This window comes from Neofelis nebulosa, chromosome 4 (assembly GCF_028018385.1).
Source record: "Neofelis nebulosa isolate mNeoNeb1 chromosome 4, mNeoNeb1.pri, whole genome shotgun sequence".
NCBI lineage: Eukaryota > Metazoa > Chordata > Mammalia > Carnivora > Felidae > Neofelis > Neofelis nebulosa.
In genome coordinates this window covers 15,996,882-16,019,744 of record NC_080785.1, presented here as the reverse complement: position 1 = coordinate 16,019,744, position 22,863 = coordinate 15,996,882, and the positions used below count along the sequence as shown (strand labels likewise).

Genomic DNA, 22,863 nt, shown 5'->3' with positions numbered 1-22,863 from the left:
AGATGGTTTGTCCCCCTAGCAAGGCATTAACATTAAGACAGTAGGGAGTTCCTAGGATTGCCTTTTTCTTGTAAACTGGTGGAGACTCCTACCAGTTTAACCGTTTGGTTATTTTCTCCCTTTCTGGTTTGGGGTAGCCAGGAATGTCCAAGGAATTTCATACATATCCCACCTGGGGTGGGGGAGGGGGGTGCTGGGCAGGGGAGGTGGGCGGGAAGGGGAGAGGCTAGCTTGTACTTGGCCTTCAGCCTACCTTATGCTCCCTCATCAGTACCATGGAGTTACATTTTAAAAAGGTCTTTGAATTACTTTGTCAAGTTTCAATGAGCACAAATAAACATTCATTCAGATTTTGCCCTGGCAATATTGAACCACCCCAGAAGACTCACTCTTCACCAGCCTCAGCAAATTTTCCAAGGATCTCACTTTGTAAGTGTTTCCATTAATTTTAGCTTCCCCTTGGCTGTTTAAGGGAATAACTGATAGTGGTTTACAAGAGAAGCCCTCAGGGTCCCATCAACCCTAGCCTGGGGGGGAGAGAGGGTGTGGGGCAGAGGTCCCTCCTTTGAGTAGATAAGGAGGCATTCAGATTTGATAAAATCTTCAAGAACAATCTTTTTTCCAGTGTCACAGTTGATTGCACCAATTTGTGGTTCTGTGCTTTAATGGACCCCCCAGGATGGGTGCAACAGGGGAGGCCCAGCTGTTGTCTTAGGCTTCTGGCTTTGGAACTGTTGCAGTTTTAAGGCCACCAAAGTCAAGGACACTTGTTTATGGCCCAGTGGTCTCTTCAGAGTGGAAAGGCAATTCAGGTCATGAATTAGTAGACTGAGTACTCAGGTAAAGGAAGATTGAAGGGGTTGTAGATGTCCCATGGTCTTAGAGTCTTTTAGGTAACTCTTGTGTCTGTTTAACTTCTCATTAGCCTTTTGTACTGAATCAGTGAATGTATTTTGGAATTTTGGAGACTTCTACATACCAATTAAAATAGGTATCCCATCCTAGTTGTTGATAAGGGAACCCTTCAAATGCACTTCTAGTCAGTAGATTGAGCTTCCAGGACCACACTTCTTAGACATTAAGTAGGTGGGCTGGAAGGTAAAGCACTCAGTTCTCTGAGACTTGAACATCTTATTCCTTTAAGCCTTGGGTTTCTCTGAGCCAAATTAATACCTAAGAGGGATGTACCGGAAGGTTAGGATTTTGTGGTGTTTTATATGTACCTTGTGACACAGTTTTTTTTCTTGAGGTTGCTAAGTGACCTAGTGTTTGTTCTGTGACCAATATGTCCTTGCATGGAGTCTGGGCACACTGGCCACTTCAGTCTAACATCTTTAAGTGCTCAATTCCCCACCTACCAACTTTGCACCTTTGGCTTCCAAGATTCTTATTAGCAATGGCTTTTAATAGTCCAACTTGTGCCTATTTCCATTGTGTTGTGCCATTGGTTAGAAGAGGTCAAATTTCTTATTTCCCCACATCTCCCAGAAGTTTATGCAATGGATATACCTCCAAGCTTTAGGAGTTCCCTGTTGCCTCTCTTTGCAGATTCCCACTATAATTGTCTGGAACCTTTCTGGGAACTATATTTTAATATATACATATTTTTACATATCATCATATATAAATATATATTTTTAAACCTATAGTTTGTTTAGATCAGAGAGTTGCACTGAAAGCCTGGAATGACTCATCCACAGCCTTTGGTTTTGACTAGAACAACAGAGAACTCAAAGTGTTTAGCAGGTTCCTTGCCTGTGTGTTTCATTGTCCCACAAGCCATTGGCAGTCAGCTTCAGATTATCCTCATTGCCAAAATCAGTTAAAAATGATTAAAGAAGAGGGGCACCTGGGTGCCTCAGTCGATTAAGCTTCCAACTTTGGCTCAGGTCATGATCTGATGGTCTGCGGGTTTGAGCCCTGTGTTGAGCTCTGTGCTGACAGCTCAGAGCCTGGAGCCTGCTTCAGATTCTATGTCTCCCTCTCTCTCTGCCCCTCCCCTGCTCACACTCTGTCTCTCTCTCCTTCAAAAATAAATAAACATTAAAAAATATGTGTTTAAAAAAATGATTTAAGAAGACAACATAGGTAATTCAAACAAACCTTATCTGACGCTTTATGAAGCAGGCAATGTCTACTCCCAAGAGTCCAGAGACCTGCAACCTGGGCCAGAAGGCAGGAAACTTTTATAGGATTAAAAGATAAGGAAGAAAGTAAGCGGCCACAGTTGGCTTGGTGCCAGCTGACTGAACACACTATTTCTGGCCAAGTGGAACATTTACAGGGACATGAAAGTTATCTAAATTTCAGTTTGCTGATTAGGCACCCTGGGCAGGAGCTGCTTCCTGTTGGGCCTAAAAATTTATTTCAGCTATGACCTGTTAGCCAAATTTAACCTATGGCCGTCTTTTCAATAATCTGAGAGCTAGCAATGCTTTTTACATTTTTAAACATTACTTAAATGTTTTTATTTATTTCTGAGAGAGTAAGAGCTAATGGGAGGGGGCAGAGAGAGGGAGGGAGAGACAATCCCAAGCAGGATCCACACCGTCAGTGCAGAGCCCAGTGTGGGGCTTGAACTCACAAACTGTGAGATCATGACCTGAGCTGAAATTGAGTTGGACATTTAACCGACTGAACCACCCAGGCACCCCTTTGCATTTTTTAAGGCTAGTGGAGTGTTGGGGGTGTGTGAGAGAGACCATGTTTAGCTCACAGAGTCTTAAATACTGTCTGGCCCTTGACAGGAAAAGTTTCCTGACTTTAAGCTATTTGTGCCTCTTGTTCAAATAGGGGTGACTTGCACCCTCATGGAAGCAGGGATATAAACCCTATCATAGTTTGGTAATACAGTGATACTTGATTCTAGTTGCAGTGAGTTCTTTTTTCCCCTGCAGAGGGGGGATAGGAGGAATTGATGAGCCAAGCCATAGGGTCCCCAGTTTTAGAGGTGTCCACAGTAAGCCTGAATAGCAATCAAAGGATCTAAATGTAAAAGCCTTCGGTGTTTTCTTTCCACACCATACCTAACCTACTAAAGTGATATGCACAGGTGTGATGTCCTGCGTGAAAGCAGTTGCTTAACAAAGGGCAAATGGTGACATGATGTCAGAGAGCTTGCTGCACTTTCATTTTTTTAAATCTCATCATGGGAATCAAAGATTCTCCCATAAAGTAATGAAATTAGAATACAAATAGAATGGGAAAAAATAGTGTATTCCCAGCTTCTTCCTAATTATATACAAGACTCATACTCATTTAAGCATATTTTATAAATAAGCAACTTTCATCAACACAGAGGCAATTTAAATGCTCGTTTTTGCCGTGAAGTTGGTGACTGTTGTGAAAGGCTTAATGATACAACCCCAAGTTCATGCCTTAGCTACAAAATTTGAGTCCAACTTTTGCTATAAACCTCATGGGAGAATATCAAGTATATATGCGCTTTCTCTGAGAAACTTTACTTCCCCCTGCCCATCTCCCATAGACCTACCCTTCCCATCTTTGAAGTATATTTTTACAAAAGTTCTCTGTAGTCTCCCAAAAAAGACAGGAATATAAAATTAACCCACCTCATTCTCATGTGCCTTATTTTTCAGAAATACGTAATCAGTTTCTTAATTACCAAGTAGCATACAGAAATTAAACCAGGTCTTTAAAACTGTACCACAGCTCTTTGTAAACACAAAATGCATTTTTCTTCTCCGGTAGACATTGGTTCGCAGGTCTTCATTTAATTTGCTGGAATACGAAGTGATTTAGTAGATCAATATATTTAATAAAAAGGCTTCTCCATTCATCCTCAGCTGTCAGACACTAGAAACTAGTAATAGATGATTTCTTAATAAACTTACAATGAATAAAGAGCCTCACATTTACCTTTGTGTACCTGGTAATGGCAATGGTAGTTTTATAGTTGTTATTTTAGTGGAATACAGACATTATTCAGGGAAAATCACACCACACTATCGTCTTTGAAGAGTTTAGCAAAGGTTTGGAGTGAATAATTGGTTACTCTAGCTTCAGTGCTGCTCAAAGTTACATGCAAGCCAACTGGATACTCAGGCTTTTTACTCAACACCATTGTGTTAGTACACACCTGGATGTCATGTCTACTTCAAAGAATTTCCATGCTCCAAGGTCATGTCCTTTGGTCAAAAGGTGGTAGCTGAGAATACCTAAGAGATTTCTGCATCACTTACCTGTAGAGCTCGTCCTTTGGTCTCAATGGGGAGAGTAAAGGCAGAAATGGCACATACAATGCAGACTGATGAGAAAAGACACAGGGCCCCCAGGAAGGATGCGCTCATAAGAACCTGCAAGTCACAAGGAATGACTCCATTTATTGTGTCGCAGTCACTTGTCAGCTGATTTTTTTTATGTCAAAGGGGAAATCATCTCTCCACAGACATGAAAGAATGTCTTTTGCAGCCATTCTATAAACTGTGCCTTCCCGACGCCTCAGGTGAGTTATTTATTTGGGCCCAGCTACTGCAGGCATTTTGTGTGATTCTGTGAGTGGGGACTGACATAAGCATGTACTGGCCAGGTCAGACCTCTCTGCACCCACTCCTCCGGCATCTCCAGAGCAAACCAGTACCTAGGGAAGGTAAAAAGATCTGGTTTTCCCACACTCTCATACCAGTTAAGTTTTTTCAACCTCTAGTTCATTTTATGCAGAACTCCCTCTGCCAAACATCCACTTGTCCCCTTCAGTTCTGACAGGATGAATTAGGGAAAAAGGTTTTGGAGATGTAATCTGTAGTGTCTGGAAAGATGACATGTCTATCTATGTTCATGATGTTTCAGGTGTGACAATCAAAACTGGTGTTCATTTTTCCACATTCAGAATGAATTTCTACCAATTTGTACACAACCTTTGGCTGAGATCATGCTGTGTTACTAGCTAGTTCACACATTACCATTTCCTATATCCATTAACCCAGAGCTGCCTGAAGTTGCAAAACCTAACTGCTCTCCTAGCTAGGACCAGAGGCAACTGCATTTTGGGTTTGGGGGGAGTTTGTTTTGTTTTGTTTTTAGCTTCCCTACAGAGAAACCGTGCTGGGCTTCCTAACAGGGCTCTAGCCACCTAGTAGATGTGAGTGGATAGTCTTCCAGTAAGTTCCTTTCTGCCTAAAGTCAATTTCTCTTGTTTGTAACCAAGAACACTAACGCCTGATTATAAAAATAATTTGAGAATTCTGTTACAATTCTCAATTGAGAATTCTCTGTTCTCTGTTACAATTCCTGGATTTCCAGGACCCCTTTGATGTACTGTATCAAAAAGAAAGATCTATTCATCTCTACTTCTAAAATCCAGCCCAGAACAGGAACAAAGAGGGACATTACACAGTGATAAAAGGTTTAGTCAATGAGGAAACAATTTGGAAGGTTTACGTACCAAAAAGCTTCAAAATATATTCAGTAAAAACTGAATGGAGATCTAGATAGATCCACATACAGTTGGAAACTTCAAGACTGTCCTCCCTCAACAATTGATAGAACTAGGCAGAAAATGGAGGCTATAGAAGAACTTCATGACACCATCAACCAACAGGGTCTAACTGACATTTACAGGACACCTTACCCAACAGCAGCAAAGTACGTATTCTTTTCTACTGCCCCTGCAACATTCACTAAGATAGACCATGTTCTGCGGCATAAAATGAACCTAAAAGATTTAAAATCCTAGAATGTGTTCTGACTAAAAGAGTATCAAACTGAAATAACAGAAATATAACAGCAAAATCTCCACTTCTAATCCATGGGTCAAATCTCAAAAATAAAAACAACAAAGAAAATTAAATGTGCGAGACACACTAGGGACAAAAAATTAAAAAATAGGAATAAATAAGAAATGTGTAGGACGTATATGAAGAAAATTGTAACTAAAGAATATGTAAAATTGAGTAAATCTAGTTCTTAGAAAATTGTGAAAGTATACTTCTCAAAGTCATCTGTAATTCTAATGGATTCTCAATCCAAATTCCAGTAGGATTTTTTTTTTTTTAGTCAATTTAGGGGAAAAAAATTGACCCTAAGATTTATTGGAAAGAATTAACATGCAAGGAAAATCTGGAAATTTCTGAGAACAAATGCAAGTGAGAGAATCTGAGGGAAGTCCCCAGCCTAAGTGGTAATAACGTTCTAACCATGAGCAGTGTGATACTGGTGCCAAAATAGAATCCAGTATGGAAGTGGGGGTTTCCAACAATGGAGTCATGGTAAATCAACTGAGAATAGCCAGACAAAAGGATGATTAGTGGCCCTGGGAACAACTAGCTAGCCATTGTTTTGTTGATTTTTAAAGCTGAATTCTTACCTCAGGCCTTAAGCAGAAATAAATTGTGAAAAGATCAAAGAATTTAATGTTTTAGATGAAAACACTGAAAGCTGTTAAACTGGTAGTATATTGGAAATATTTTTAGAAATAATGCATGAATGATGAAGGCCAATAAACATGATACAAAACATTAACTCTAGAAGTGAAAATACTTGGTAAATTGACTACATAAAAATTTTAAATTTTGCAATATGTAGATATATGTGTAGATAGATGGAGAGTTTGTGTATGTGTGTTTATATATGAGCCTAGGTACATATATACTCACACAGATGTACATAGACAAGTTACAACATTTGATAACTGCTGGTAGCCCATCACCCCTTCCCTTCTATTCTTCCAATTTCCTTTTTTTTTTAATGAAACCAGGAAGACAATGACTATAAAACCTAACAAAAATAAAATACATACACACAAAACCCCAACTGCCCTCTCAAGTGTATTGATTCAAAAATTGTAAATAAGTACCAGTAAATAAAACCTAGGGGTTCACTAACAAAACACTGGCTAAGTGGACCCTTGCTGCTATCCCCTGCACCACGGTGTGAAAGTTCTCCCCACCCACTCCTGCTCCCTCCCTCATTTGCCCTGCCAGGTGTTCCCCAACAAGTCTCTTGCACATTGAATTCTCTGTTAGCATCAGCTTTCCCAAAGACTGAAACTATTTCAGTAAAATAGTTGGATACAAAATCAATATAAAAAATAAATTCAGGAGCACCTGGCTGGGTCAGAGGAGCATGTGACTCTTGATACTGGGGTCATGAGTTCAAACCCCATGTTGGGTATAGAGATTACTTAAATAATAAAAAATAAATGCATTTTCTATATTAAAACATTCAAAAACAATTTTTTAACTTGTATTCTTTTTTGACAGAGTGCAAGTGGGGACAGGCAGAGAGAGAGGAGACACAGAATTGGAAGCAGTCTCCAGGCTCTGAGCTGCCAACACAGCACCCGATGCAGGGCTCCAACCCACGAACCGTGAGATCATGACATGAGATCATGACCTGAGCTGAGAGTAGGATGCTCAACCAACTAAGCCACCGAGGTGTGCCCCTCAAAAAATGTTTTGATGCCTACTACATGCCAGGTACTGGAGGAGCTAGAAATACAAAAGATAGTAAAACAAGCCCATATTGTCCTCACAGGGCTTAAAGTGTTGGAAGAGAGCGATTTTGAATAGCCTGGCAAAACAAATCAGCAATTATAATCTGATAATCTGAAGGAAAATTTCAAGGGGTCATAAAAGCTCACAGCAGAGAGACCAGACTTAATTCAAGGCATCAGGGAGGGCTTTTCTGAGCAGAGAATCCTAGCTTACTGGAAGTGGAGACAGGGTAGAAAGGGAGAAGTTTCCAGTCCGTGGGAATAGCAAGTGAGAGAATCCCGGAAGGCGGTAACTGTGGTAATCAACTACAAACACCAGATTGCTTACAGCTAGGTAAATGGGTATGAGCACAAGGTTGGGAGCCTTAGTGGTGGAGTCTTGTAAACCAAGTTGAGGATCTGGGTCTTTGTCTAAGAGGAAGGGCAAGACAATAAAGGATTATAAACAAAAGAACACAGATCAACATGGATACAGGGAGGAGAGGAAGTTGAAGGAGAGTAAGAGCTTGCAGAATAGTCCGGATGCTCTCTTGGCAGCCCAGTGAGGTGAGGGTTGTTTGAACCAGAGTGGTGCAGGTGGTGAAAAAGGAGGGAAGGTGAATTATGCAGGATCTACTAGGAGGCTAAATCCACATGGTTGGGGATTGAATAGCTGGGGAGGGTGAAGGGAGTGAAGACCACGTTGGAAAGTGACAACATTCACTGATGGGGACTGTGTAAGAGGAATGCGTTTGGGAAAGATATCCTGAGTATGATTTTGAGACATTTGAGTGGAAATGCCCAGGAGGTGATTACATTCATGAATCCGGAGTTCAGAAGAAAGACCTAGTCCAGAGATACAAAGTTGGGATTCATGAGCAAATGACTGGTAACTAAAATCATAAAAATTGGTGAAATCACCTACATGGAGATAGATTATAAAAAGATGAGGGTTGGGGCGCCTGGGTGGCGCAGTCGGTTAAGCGTCTGACTTCAGCCAGGTCACGATCTCGCGGTCCGTGAGTTCGAGCCCCGCGTCAGGCTCTGGGCTGATGGCTCGGAGACTGGAGCCTGTTTCCGATTCTGTGTCTCCCTCTCTCTCTGCCCCTCCCCCGTTCATGCTCTGTCTCTCTCTGTCCCAAAAATAAATAAATAAAAAATAAATAAAATAAAATAAAAAATAAAAAAAAATAAAAAGATGAGGGTCTAAAACCGAGCACCGAGAATCCTCAACAATAGAGAAAAAGCAGAGGAAGATCAATCACAAGTTGAGAAGGAACAGCTGGAGATCCAGGAGAAAACCCAAAGTGTGCCAGGTGATGGATGCCAAGGGAAGAGGTAGCCATCAGTGTTTACAGTGAGGGAGAAGTCAAGTGTGATGGGAGATTAAAACAAGGTTTGAATTTAGAGACATGGTCATCATCAGAGACACCATCAAGAATCATTTTGGTGGAGTAGGGATGGCTGCAGCAGGTTTGGGGGCAAGGGAATGAGTGGGGAAAGCAAGTGAGGACAGTGTAGGAAAGGAACCCATTCAAGTAGTTTGGCTGGAAAGAAAAGGAAAGAAAGTCAATGGGGGTGAGTTTACCTTTTGTAAGCTATGGAATCGTAAGTACATTAAATGTGACTTGAGGGGCATCTGGATGGCTCAGTCGGTTAAGCATCCAACTTCAGCTCAGGTCATGATCCCACGGCATATGAGTTTGAGCCCTGCATCAGGCTCTGTGCTGATAGCTCAGAGCCTGGAGCTTGCTTCAGATTTTGTCTCCCTCTCTCTCTGACCCTCCCCCGCTTGTGCTCTGTCTCTCAATTATAAATAAACATTTAAAAAAAATTTTTTAAATAAATGTTGACTGGAAGCATTCCATCTGGAGGGATAGACTAGAATCACAATACAGATGCGATTATAAATTTGAAAAACTCAAGAGGCTCGAATGAAAAACCATCTTGAATGCATTCAGTGAGCTGGCTGTTTGCAAATCAACAGCTTTTCCAAATACAAATAACTTAGAATGCAAGACTAGAATTTATAATGAAAGCAAATAATCTTTTCACAATAACAATGAAAAGCCTTAAAATGCCTAAGAATAAATTTAACAAGATATGCAGGAGCTCTTTGAAGAAACACTAACATGTCAGCAAGGAACAGCATAGAAAAAACATTGAACAAATTGACACAAACTCTGCTCTTAGGAAGATAATACCAAGGGGGAAGAAAAGTCCATTTTTTCCTAAATTAATGGATACATTTAATGAATTAATCATTAAAATCTTAATAGGATTTGGACAGGCAAGGGAGGCACATTGTAATTAAATGATTCTGAGGCTTATCTGAGAAAAAAGAACAATTAGGTGGGGCCTAGGCAGCCAGTTTTGAAAATGTACTATAAATATTCAACTAATAAGAATATGACAATGACGAAACCAGACAGATTAATGGACTAAAATAGTTAGGCTAGAAATAGACCAAGAAATTGTGGAAAGGTAAGCAAATAGACATTTCTAATCCAGGAGTAAAAAATAGGTTATTAAATCAAGTGTGTAGGGACCACTGGCCTTCCATCTAGGGAATCATAAAGCTGTTTGCTGCATTAGGCCTCCTACTGCTGTATTCCAATGGCCTGGGAGAGGACAAGTCAGGGTTTTCTCGATCGGAACCAGGGATGCTTTTAAACACTTTTATATGCATGCTATACTACAATAAAATGCTTATGAATCCTCTCCCCCAAAATGAGAAGTCCACAGAGTACGGGCAAGGAGATGTGTATTTTCACAATCCTAATCACAGAACACAGAAGTTGTAAAGAAAATACTAATAAATTTGTCTGTGAACTTACAGTTTCTGTACAAAGCAAGGAGAACATAAATAAGAATGAAAAACAAATGGAAAATTGGGACAAATATTTACAATATGCCGGAAAAATGGTTAAAATCCTCCATGTATGAAGGACTCACCAATCAAGGATTTAAAACTGAATTGGAAAATGGGAAGGACCCTGAATGGACAAGCTAAAAAAGATAAAATACCCAATTAAAATGCGCAAAGAACATTCAGTTTCATTACTCGTCAGAGAAATGCTAAATATAATAACAAAGATCATTTATTGCCAGTGAGACTAGCAAATATGACAAAGACTGACAAACCCAGTTGGCAAATCTGTGAAGCAGCAAGACCTTACTCACCAGTGCAACATTCCAAAGGAGAGTTTTAGCACAATGTGTCAAAATGGAAAATGAGCAGACCCCTTGACCTACTTACCACTCCAATTCCTAGGAATTTATCCTAAAGAGATAATCCCAAAGTTAGATAAAAATGCAAGCACGAGGACGCTCATTACTGTTATTTATAATAGAAAAATATCCAATAGTCTAGACCTTTAACAATATAGAACCGATAAAGTAATTGGAAATTTACTTTTGGAATAAGCATACAAGGGTCTATTTTTCAGCATCAACAGAGAGCTTGACTTTTATTCATATGAAAAAAATGTCTGCAATGTATTGTTGCATACAAAAAGCAGACTACAAAATGTATGTTGTTATCAACCTAAAAAGTTCCCATTCAAGATGGCAACATAGGAGGATCCTGAAAGCAACTCCTCTGTGGACAGACTGAATCTACAGCTAAATAGGAAACCATTTCCTCTGAAAGAAACACAGAAACTAGCCCAGCAACTCCTAAGCGTAAGGTAAACAAGAAAAAAATCCACATCAAAACAGTAGGAGAGGCTGAGACACAATCTTGCCATAAACCCCACCCCTGGTGCAGCCACCACAATCAGGAGGGAACTTAGAACTCCAAGCTTCTCCCTGAGGACCTAAGGGTTTGAATCCCACATCTGGCACCCCAACTTTTAAGACCTGTGCCTGAGAGATGAGTCCCCACAACATCTAGCTTTGAAAGCCAATGAATGGGCTTGTATCCATGAGATCCACACAGCCACATCAATCTGAGAAAAGTTCTTAAAGGGCTCACATGAACTCACCTGGTTACCTACCCCTCCCTCCCACCCATCCCCGCTCTCCCTCCCCCACCAACTGCCACCCTCCCACACCCCCACCCAGGGTACAAAGGCAACACACTGAAACACATCTAGTCTTTTTGTGAAAGAGGCTTATTTTCTTCTCTTAAAGCATCACCCTGATAGGCAAGCATCTACTTGAACCACAACAAGGAATTTACTGAAATATTCTCCAAATATGGAGGCCAGCAGTTGCCAGCTTTACATCCTCCCTCGACCTTGCTCCAGATCTCTGGTATCTCCAAGGAAGGAGCTCGTGCACATGTCTGGTGCCCTAGTTTTTGTGGCTACTGCCCAGGAGACATCTGATCACCTGTCTCCGATGGCCAGCAGGGCTGAAGTTTATGGGTCCACAGGAATATAACAAGCAAACAGTTCCTGTACTGTAACCAGCTACACCACAGGACACAGCAGTGGAAAGCCAGCACACAGAAACTCTGTCTGTCTGGATTTCTGGAAAAGAGGCCAATTAGCTGATCTTCATAGCTGTAGCCTGTGGTCAGGTGTCTAACTACATACACATTAGGGGCCAACTGTAATCCTCCCCAGACCCTTCAGAGGGTGAGTGCCATCTTCTCCCTCTGGCTCACTCCAGGTCACCAGCATCTCCCGGAAAGGAGCTTAAACATATGTCTGCCCCAGTTTTGGTGGCTGCCACCCAGGGGCACCCCTTGGTCATCTGGTTCTGGTGGCCAGCAGAACTTCTATTCATTGGTCCCATAAGACCGCAACGGACAGAAACAGTTGCCAGCTGGCTGCCTGCCCTCTGGCCCCACCCAGAGCACAGCGCAGGCACGGCCGATTGAAACACGGCGAACACACAACCAGTCTTTCTGTAAAGAGACCGATTCATTTGTCTTCAAGGTGTGGCCTGAGGGGCAGACTTGCACTTCAACATACATTTAGGGGCTGACCACACCACTCTCGAGAGAAGCGGTACCAGCTTCACACTTTCCCTCTGCCCCACCCCATAAAGTAGCAAAAAACAAAACCAAAAAACCCCTCCACTAATCTGTGAACGGATACTCAAAATAAAAAGATGTTAAGTGTGACATCAAAAACATAAAATGGGTAAGTAAAAAAATGGATGCCTACAAATGAGTTCAAACTTAAACTGTCATCAACTTAAAATAGACTGTTGTATCTATACGAGGTCTTACATAAGCCTCGTGGTTACCACAAAGCAATAACCTAGAGTAGATACACAAAAGATTAAGAATCCAAGCAAACCTCTACAGAAAATGATCAAGTCACAAAGGGAAAGCAAGAGAAGAAGAAGAAGAAGAACAAAGCCAGGAAACAATGAACAAAATGGTAGTAAGTGCATACGTATCAATAATTATTTATTATTTTTTTTAATTTATTTTTTTATTATTTTTTTATTTTTTAATATATGAAATTTACTGTCAAATTGGTTTCCATACAACACCCAGTGCTCATCCCAAAAGGTGCCCTCCTCAATACGCATCACCCACCCTGCCCTCCCTCCCACCCCCCATCAGCCCTCAGTTTGTTCTCAGTTTTTAACAGTCTCTTATGCTTTGGCTCTCTCCCACTCTAACCTCAATAATTATTTTAAATGTAGGACTAAATTCTTTAATCAGAAGGCACAGAGTGGCTGCATGGCTACAAAAACAAGACCCATCTCAATGTTGTGTATAAGAGACTTACTTCAGATGTAAAAATGCAAACAGACTCAAAGCAAAGGGATGCAAAATTATATTCCATGCAAATAGAAACAAAAAGAAAGCTGCGGTACCTATATTTTATCAGACAAAATAGCCTTTAAGACAAAGACTGTGAAAGACAAAGAAAGGCAATACAAAATGATAATGGGATCAATTCAACAAAAATGACATAGCACTTATATTTATGTACCCAACAGAGAGGCACCTAAATATACAAAGCAAATACTAACACACCAAAGGGAGAAATAAGTAGCAATAATACGAGACTTTAATACCACACTTTGATCGATGGATAGATTGTCCAACCAGAAAATCAATAAGGAAACATTGGTCTTAAATGACATGTTAGACCAGATGGACTCAACATATATACAGATTCCATCCAAAAGCAACAGAATACACCTTTTTCTCAAGGATACATGGAATGTTCTCCAGGATAGATAATAAATGTGTTAGACCACAAAACAAGTCTTAATAAATTTAAGAAGACTGAACTCCTATCAAGTACCCTTTGCCCCATTAGTATGAAACTAGAAATTAATTACAAGAAGAAACTGGAAAATTCACGATTATGTTGAAATGGAACAACATGTTACTGAACAGCCAAGGAGTCAAAGAAGAAATCAAAGGAGAAATAAAAAAATACCGTGAGAGAAATGAAAATAGAAATGCAACATACTAAAACTTATGGATACATAAAAAGCCATTCTAAGAGGGAAGTTCATAGTGATAAAGCCTATTTCAGGAAATAAGAAAGATCTCAACTAAAAAACTTAACTTTATACCACAAGGACCTAGAAAAAGAACAAATGAAGCCTAAAGTTAATAAAAGGTAGGAAATTGGGGCTCAGTCAGTTAAGTGTCTGACTTTGGCTCAGGTCATGATCTCGCAGTTCGTGAGTTCGAGCCCCATATTGGGCTCTGTGCTGAGCTCAGAGCCTAGAACCTGCTTCAGCCTCTGTGTTCCTCTCTCTCTGCTTCTCCCCACTCTCACTCTGTCTCTCTCTCTCTCTCTCTCTCTCAAAAATAAATACACATTAAAAAAAAATAGAATGTAGGAAATAACAATGATCAAAGTGGAAATAAATGGACACTAAAGAAACAATAGAAAAGATCAATAAAACTAAGAGCTATTTTGGTAAAAAAAAAAAAAAAAAAGACAATCCTTCAGCTAGACTCACCAAGAAGAGAGAGGACTCAAATCAGAAATGAAAGAGGAAATGTTACAACTAATGCCACAGAAATACAAAGGATCATAACAGACTATTATGAACAATTATATCAACAAATTGGACAACTTAGAAGAAATGGAAAGATTCCCAGAAATATACCGTCTACTAAGACTGAATCATGAAGAAATAGAAAATGTGGGTGTGCCTGGGTGGCTGAGTCAGTTAAGCACCTGACTCTTCATTTCAGCTGAGGTCATGATGTCACGGTTCATGAGATCAAGCCTCATATTAGTCTCTGTGCTGACAACATGGAGCCTGCTTGGAATCCTCTCTGCCCCTCTCCTGCTCATGCTCTCTCTTTCTGAATATAAATAAATAAACCTTAAAAAAAATAGAAAATCTGAACAGGTAAATTACTAGTAAGGAGATTAAATCAGTAATCAAAAAATTCCCAACAAACCCAAGTCTAAGACCATTGGCTACACTGGTAAATTCTGCCAAACATTTAAAGAATCAATACCAATCCTTCTCAAATTCCTTCAAAACATATAAGAGGGAACACTTCCAAACTCATTTTACAAGGCCGGCATTACCCTGATACCTAAGCCAAAATCTTTAATGTTTATTTATTTTCAGAGAGAGAACACCTGGGTAAACAGGGGAGGGGCAGAGAAACAGGGAGAGACAGGATCCCAAGCAGGTGCCCCTAGACCGCTATCTTAAATCATACACAAAAATCAACTCAACTCAACCTAACGCAAAATTCATCATGTCACCTCCCTGCTTAAAACCCTTCGATTATTTCCCACTACTCCTCAGAAAAAAATCCCAACTCCTCAATATGCCTGTCAGGCACTTTCTCTCCCTGTACATCTCTCCCCTTAACTCAGCACAGCTATTTTCTGTTCCTGGAACACCCCAGTCTCGGCCGCATCTCCAGGCCCTTGCACCACCAGGCATCCTACTTGAAATGCTATTTCTCTTTGTAAGTTGTCAACTTCTCATATTCCAGGTTTCAACTCCATTGTCACCTTCCCCAAGAGGTTTTGCCTGCCACCCCTTCGATTATCAAATTACCTCCACAGCACTTATATCATCTGAAATTATCATAATTATTTCATATTTGTAAATTCCCAACTTGAAAGGAAGCCTCTTGAGAGCAAGAATCTTGGGGTGGGTGTTCTGCCAAGCGTTAACAGTAGGCTTTCCCTGGAAAAGTCCCATGGCTACCATATGCTAATTTCCATACTACACTACCACCAAGGGTAATTTCAAGGTCCACCGTGACCACAACCAGCTTGTAAAATTTCCTGAAAACTTAACAGTTCACTTTCACAAGCCAGGGCAGGCCAGCTCCAGCCCCACCACTGGAAACTTGTCTGACTTATTTACTGCTACAACTAAATAAAACTAGAACAATGCCAGGCACAGAGCCAAGTGTGTAGTAAGTGGTGATGGGGTGTTGAGTTGGAATAAAATAAGTCTCAATTCTGTTCAGTCAGATATAGATGGTAGCTAGTTGAGTCCTTTTTTTTTTTTTTTTTTTTTTTTTGCCAGCTGCCAAACTGTTTCTAGAATTTGCAGACAATTATTTTGGAGTCAGCTTGTTGAGTGGGTCATTACAAGAGGTTCCTAAGTGAGGAGCAACAGGAGGAGGAAGAGGAGGAGGCAAGAGTGAAGGGAGTGAAAAGGGAAGGGGGAAGAGGAAGAATTAAGTGCAAGGAAAGCTTGTCTCCTGGTTGGTATTCTCCCTGTTGATGGCCGTGCTTCTCAGCAGGCGGTCCACAGACCAATCCCATCAGCTTTGCTCCGGGGACTTGTTACAACTACTGTAGTGGTCCCACAGACCAGCATCTATCTCTGGCCGGAATCTAGCAACCTTCTTGTTACCGAGTTACTCGTAATTCTGACACACACTGAAGTTTGAGAACCACGTCCAAGGGAAGGCTGACAGATTATGAGCTCATTAGAGCGACACGAAGACCTCACTGGAAGCAGCTCACCCCACCCCAAATGCAGGCACATATCCTAGGAGTGGATTCTAACTTCCCATTCCAGATCTGTTAAGAAAGCAAAACATTCCAATTGTATCGTGATTGAAATACCGGACTTAAAAGTACTTTTGTGACTGAGAAACATTTGTTTGAATATTTAGCATTTTGGCCTTATTAGTGATCATTGTTACTATTAGGTAGCATTAATTATTTACTATGTGTCATAGTGCTTTCCATGTGTTAATCTCATTTGATGCTCAGAACAAATCTATGTGGTAGGTGCTATCATTGATCTTTATTTTACAAATGAGGGGGGGCAGATATAGAGACGAGTGACTTAACTATAAAAAGTTGTGACCCTCTGGCTGCAGGACACTAAGCAGACCAGAGCCTTATGGCCCCAGAAGACTCAGTCCCAGTAGGCAATCTTTCCTGGTCCACAAAACCACTAAAAGCCATGTGGTCTCTAGGGTAAATACCCACAAATACCCAGAAAACCTCTTTCAAGTGGTTGAAAAACAGACTCAATTTCTAATGAAAGCTTGGAAAATAAACTATACCTTGGCCTGATCATCCAGAAACAGGATTAATAATTTACTTCTGTGTTTCACCACTATGTTCTTTTCTGAAAATTGTGAAGTCGTCAGTATAACAGAACTTTGAAAATCACTAGACAAAAGTTGCCCTCATTTTTCCTTAAGATGAGTGGAAAAAGCACTCCCAAAATAGCTAAAAACACACAAACAATTTTATAGCAAATACATGAGACAGACTGCTCAGCCCGCAACAACCTCCTTTCTTTGAAAACTGCATTTCCCCCAGCTGCATTTGTAGGTAACCTTGACTCCTGGTCACAACTGATTTAGCTCAAGTATGAACATCTGACCAGACATGACTAGTGACAGTCCCTTTCTATGGATGCAGAGAGAGTGCATCAGTGTCTTCTGGTGGCTGGACCTAAGGGTCTACGTTTGAGATTCATGGGATGGCCTTGTACACAGGCAAGCATAGTACTTGTCTTCAGGGAGAGTGGGGTAAATCCTGAATGCTCAGAAAGGCAAAGGAGTGACTATAGGCCCAGACGGACATGAGGAGGAGAGGGCCTGAGTCCCTGTTACCACCGCTGCCTGGATCAGACTCTCCCAGGGCCTAGCCTCACTCCTGTCTTTTTGCTGCAGTCAGCTTGGGTGGATTTCCATTTCTGTGGCCAAAAGAGAAGGACCAGTGCAGATGAGCCAGCTGTTTAGCCCTCTGAAGAAACATTATCATGTGTAGCACCATATCTGCCTATATCCTTCCTCAAACAAGGGTCCATCCATGATTCCAGGCCACCTTTGGATTTTTATCCCAGTCTGCACTAGGTTTGCCCTAGCACTAGACTTATGCTGCCCACAAATGCCTCCGGGCACTTCTATAGTCTGTTTTTCAGTTGTGCCCCAGAATAGGGTCAGGGCTCAAACCAACTGTCATTCAACTGCTCAAGCTCCTCTCATCCCCCATTTCTTTTCTATCTTCCCACAACAATGCCCCACAAAATTCAAACCCTGCATGAGATGAAATACAGTTTATTGACCAGCTACAAGCCTGGAAGCTTTTAGTTAGCCTCTCTCCCTAACCCATATTCACCAAACAATGGGAAAACAGCAACTCAAGAAAAATCATTAAGTAAACAGAAATCCCTGATTAAACCCTTAACTTGAAAGGACATGGAATGCATCTTTCCCCATCTACTTTAGACTTCTTCCCCCGCCCCCCTACAAAAACTCCTGGACTGTACCTGGGATATAAATGGTGCCACCATTGCACCAATGCGACACAGGGAGCCGCTGGTCCCCATCCCCAAAGCGCGCATCGTTGTGGGATAGACCTGGAGGGAGGAGCATAAGAAGCATCAGTTTGCTTGGACTTTTTCCTTCCCAAGTCCCCTTCCCTTCCTCCCCTTGCCAAGCTTTGGTATATATCAAATACAAGACTTTTTTTTTTCTTTTCTTTCTTTTTTTGTTTTTTGTTTTGTTTTGAGAGAAAGCATGTGCTCATGAGCAAAGGAGAGGCAGAGAGAGAGGGAGAGAGAATCTTAAGGAGACTCCACACTCAGTATGGAACCCATTGTGGGGCCTGATCTCACAATGGTGAGATCCTGACCTGAGCCAAAATTAAAGAGTTGGACACTTAACTGACTGAGCCACCCAGATGCCCCTCAAATACCAGATATTCTATACAGATATATAGGATATGAGATACAGGACATGTGTGTTCTCAGGCATACAACTTTGCATTCTTAAATATTAGAGAAATGATAAACACTTAGCAATTATCCTTTAAATGACCAAATTCCAAAATATGTTTAATTGAATATTCCAAGTATAATTTCAAAAAGGTAAGCTTTGGAATCAAACAGAAGGTTTCCATTTTAAAGCTATAAATGTATAAAGTGGTTCTACTAATGGGGTGCTGGGGTGGCTCAGTTGGTTAAATGTCTGGCTTCACTCAGGTCATGATCTCGCGGTCTGTGAGTTCGAGCCCCACATCAGGCTCTGTGCTGACAGCTCAGAGCCTGGAGCCTGCTTCGGATTCTGTGTTTCGCTCTCTCTCTGTCCCTTCCCTGCTTGCACTCTCCCTCTCTCTCAAATAAACATTTAAAAAATAAATAAATGGGGTGCGTAGGTGACTCAGTCTGTTGAGCGTCTGACTTCGACTCAGGTCATGATCTCGTGGTCTGTGAGTTCGAGCCCCACATCAGGCTCTGTGCTGACAGCTCAGAGCCTGGAGCCTGTTTTGGATTCTGTGTCTACCTCTCTCTCTGCCCCTCCCCCACTCATGCTCTATCTCTCTGTCAAACATTAAAAAAAATTGTTTTAATAAATAAATAAAAAATAAAGTGGTTCTACTGAAGGGAAAGAAAATCCTCCCCAAATAATGATTCAGTGAAACCTTTAATACAGATACAGTGAAAAGACTTGACCAGTGTGCAAGGTACATGCTATACCATTCATCACATTCTTGTTGCAGAATTTTATGTCCTGGGGCCCCTGGCTGGCTCAATGAGTAGAGCACACAACTCTTAATCTCAGGGATCTGAGTTCAAGCCCCATGTTTGGCATGGAACATACTTAAAAGAAAAAAAGAATCTTATGGCATAATCTACTTTTTTGATGCAACTTTATTACATTTATAATAAAACTTCATTAATCTGGACTTTATTAATTCCAAATTCTTATAGGAACTGGCAAAAGTAAGCAAATGGTATTTAACACATTATAGGGAGAATACTTAATCTAAGAATGGTTTTTCAAAACTCAAGAATTTTCTCTCAAAGCTATACAATACCAGTAGTTTTTATTTCATTCACTAAAGCAAAGCACATAGCCCCTTTCCTCAGTCACATTTTGTTAAGTAGCATCTGTCAAATACAAAATCAAGAAGCTTTCTGGCCTAGCTGAAACCACCGTTTTTGTAAGAGAAGGTCTAGGAGTTGAGTGCCTTTTTTGGAAGCTTTTTTCTTTTTCTGGAAAATGAGGCTGAAAATGACTAAAAATAATGGATTCAGATACATGGTGACGATATCAGAGCAATGAAAATAAAGTCTTTTTTACATGTTTTGACAATTCTGGGTGGGATAATAGAAGATAATCATCTTCAGGTATATACCTTTAATTTTTTTAGACAACAAGTATCACAAAGATTACTCAGAAATGACCTTTTAAATCAATTTGCCCCAAAATACGTTAAGTTGAATATTTCAAATATAACTTTAGAAACACACTGTATTACTCATATCAAATATGCCAGTTTCCTATTTTTATCTGTATGGGGAGAAAAGAGTATTCTTCACTGTGGCCTTAATGGTTTTGACATGCCATATCTATAATCTGAACAAACAGACTTTTGCATTTCCTGAGATGAAAATGAACATAGCTTCCCCCTGCACTCTGCCTGTACTGCCCTCCTTGGGTAAGTGTACCTCAGTCCTAGGGTGGCAGGGTCCTCCCCAGAAGACTAGCACAAATCCCCATCCACACCACATCTCCCAACCAGGGAGTTTTTCAAGGCTTCAGTTCTAGTGAAGCAGCATCAGGTCTCATTTAACAAGCAGACCAGAGCACAGCTAGTTAAACTCATCACATTCTGGCAAAGCTCCAAACACTGCCCATAGCAGGCAAGCAGAGCCTCTCCAGGCAAGCAGAGCCTCTCCAGATGACTGGCCTGAGGGACAGAGCAACCCAAACACAACAGCAGAGTGCACACAACAAACACCAGAGTCACTCACTTACTGAAGCACCAGGCCTGGACACCATATGACCTCTTCTTCACAAAGCCATTACTCTGAACAACAGGAAGGATAACAGGCCTTTCTAATGCACAGAGGAAGGCAGAGATTTGGACAAAAATGCCAAGATGGAGGAATTTATCCCAAATGAAACAATAAGATAAGGTCATGGCCAGATATCTAAGTGAAACAGATATAGGTAACATGCCTGATGAAGAATTTAGCAATGATTCTAAGGACAGTCACTGGGCTTGAGAAAAGAATGGAAGACTTAAGGGAGGCCATTACCACAGAGATACAAGAATTAAAGAAGAATCAGAGATGAAAAATGCCATAATTGATACTGGGAACCGACTGGATGCAAGAACTCAAGGATGGAAAAAGCAGAGGAAGGAGTAAGTGACACAGAAGAAAAAATTGAAAACAATGAAGTTGAACAAAATGGACAGAAAGAAGAATTATGAAACACAAGATAGACTTAGTGAACTCAGTGACTCCATCAAACATAATAACATTCCTAGTATAGGAGTCCCAGAAGAAGAGAGAACAAGAGACTGAAAATTTATTTGAGGAAATAGCTGAAAACTTCCCTCACCTGAGGAAGGAAAAAGACATCCAGACCCAGGAGGCACAGAGAACTCCTGTCAAAATCAACAAACACATTGCAGCAACTTCTTACTCAACACATCTCCCGAGGCAAGGGAAACAAAAGCAAAAATGAACTATTGGGACCTCATCATGATAAAAAGCTTCTGCACAGCAAAGGAAACAATCAGTAAAACTAAAAGGCAACTGACAGAATGGGAGAAGATATTTGCAAACGACATATCAGATAAAGAGTTAGTCCAAAATCTATAAAGAACTTATCAAGTTCAACACCCAAAAAACAAATAATCCAGTGAAGAAATGGACAAAAGACATGAATAGACACTTCTCCAAAGAAGACATCCAGATGGCCAACCAACACGTGAAAAAATGCTCAACATCACTCATCATCAGGGAAATACTAATCAAAACCACAATGAGAGGTCACCTCATACTTGTCAGAATGGATAACATTAACAACTCAGGCAACAACAGATGTTGGCAAGGATGTAGAGAAAGAGGATCTCTTTTACACTGCTGGTGGGAATGCAAAATGATGTAGCCACTCTGGAAAACAGTATAGAGGTTCCTCAAAAAATTAAAAAATACCCTATGGCCCAGCAATTGCACTAGTAGGCATTTATCCACGGGATACAGGTGTGCTGTTTTGAAGGGACACATGCACCCCCATGTTTATAGCAGCACTATCAACAATAGCCAAAGTATGGAAAGAGCCCAAATGTCCAGCCATGGATGAATGGATAAAGAAGATGTGGTATATATATACAATGGAGTATTACTTGTCAATCAAAAAGAATGAAATCTTGCCATTTGCAACTACGTGGATGGAACCGGAGGGTATTATGCTAAGTGAAATTAGTCAGAGAAAGATAAATATCATATGTCTTCACTCATATGAGGACTTTAAGAGACAAAACAGATGAACATACGGGAAGGGAAACAAAAATAATATAAAAACAGGGAGAAGGACAAAACATAAGAGATTCTTAAAGATAGAGAACAGAGGGTTGCTGGAGGGGTTGTAGGAGGGGGGATGGGCTAAATGGGTAAGGGGCATTAAGGAATCTATTCCTGAAATCATTGTTGCATCATATGCTAACTTGGCAATAAATTTTTTAAATAATAAATAAATAAATAAATAAATAAATAAATAAAATGTGAGGAGAAAAACAATAACAGGGACCAACAATGGTACGAACACGGATGAATCATCTGTCAACCTTTGCTGATTGACATTAGACTGGCTACAAATGTTGTTTTACAAGTTAAGGGCAAAGTAACCTCTAGGGTCATATGCTCATGCTTCTTTAGATTATTTGCCTTCTCCAGGTACATCTCTGAAGGTGTGCAAATGCATGTCAAGAGAGCTTTAACAAGTTAGAGTCCAAATTCTGGAATTGCTGCCCTAAAGGGATTTAGATTATCTGAATTTATTCTATGAGAAAAAGGAAACTTTAACAATTCCAAAATGTCAAAACAAAAATTTGTAATTCTCCTCTATCTGACCACCCTTATAAACTTTTTAAATAATGCTTCCTACTCTGCTTCTATCACTATTGTTTTTTCCCTCTTTTTGTTTTTTTTTCCTTACGGCACTTATTACCTGACAAGTAGATTTGCGTATTGTCTGTCCCCCACCCCACTAGAATCTAAGTTTTTTGAGAATAGGGATATTTTATGTT

General features: G+C 40.5%; 1 protein-coding gene across 2 annotated transcripts in view; it reads right to left on the bottom strand.

Annotated features, from left to right (window-relative positions):
- Positions 1-2,930: 2,930 nt before the first annotated feature.
- SVOPL (SVOP like) overlaps positions 2,931-22,863 on the bottom strand; it is a 65,846-nt gene continuing 45,913 nt past the window's right edge. The window contains exons 13-15 of one of the 2 annotated variants that reach the window (XM_058724145.1): positions 18,086-18,175; positions 4,203-4,316; positions 2,931-3,741 (exon numbers count right to left, since the gene is read on the bottom strand). In XM_058724145.1, the coding sequence (XP_058580128.1) occupies positions 3,730-3,741; positions 4,203-4,316; positions 18,086-18,175 (216 nt within the window). In that variant the 3' untranslated portion in view covers positions 2,931-3,729. Of the gene's footprint in view, positions 3,742-4,178; positions 4,317-18,085; positions 18,176-22,863 lie in introns of those variants that run through there. The other variant, XM_058724144.1, reaches the window with a different exon arrangement.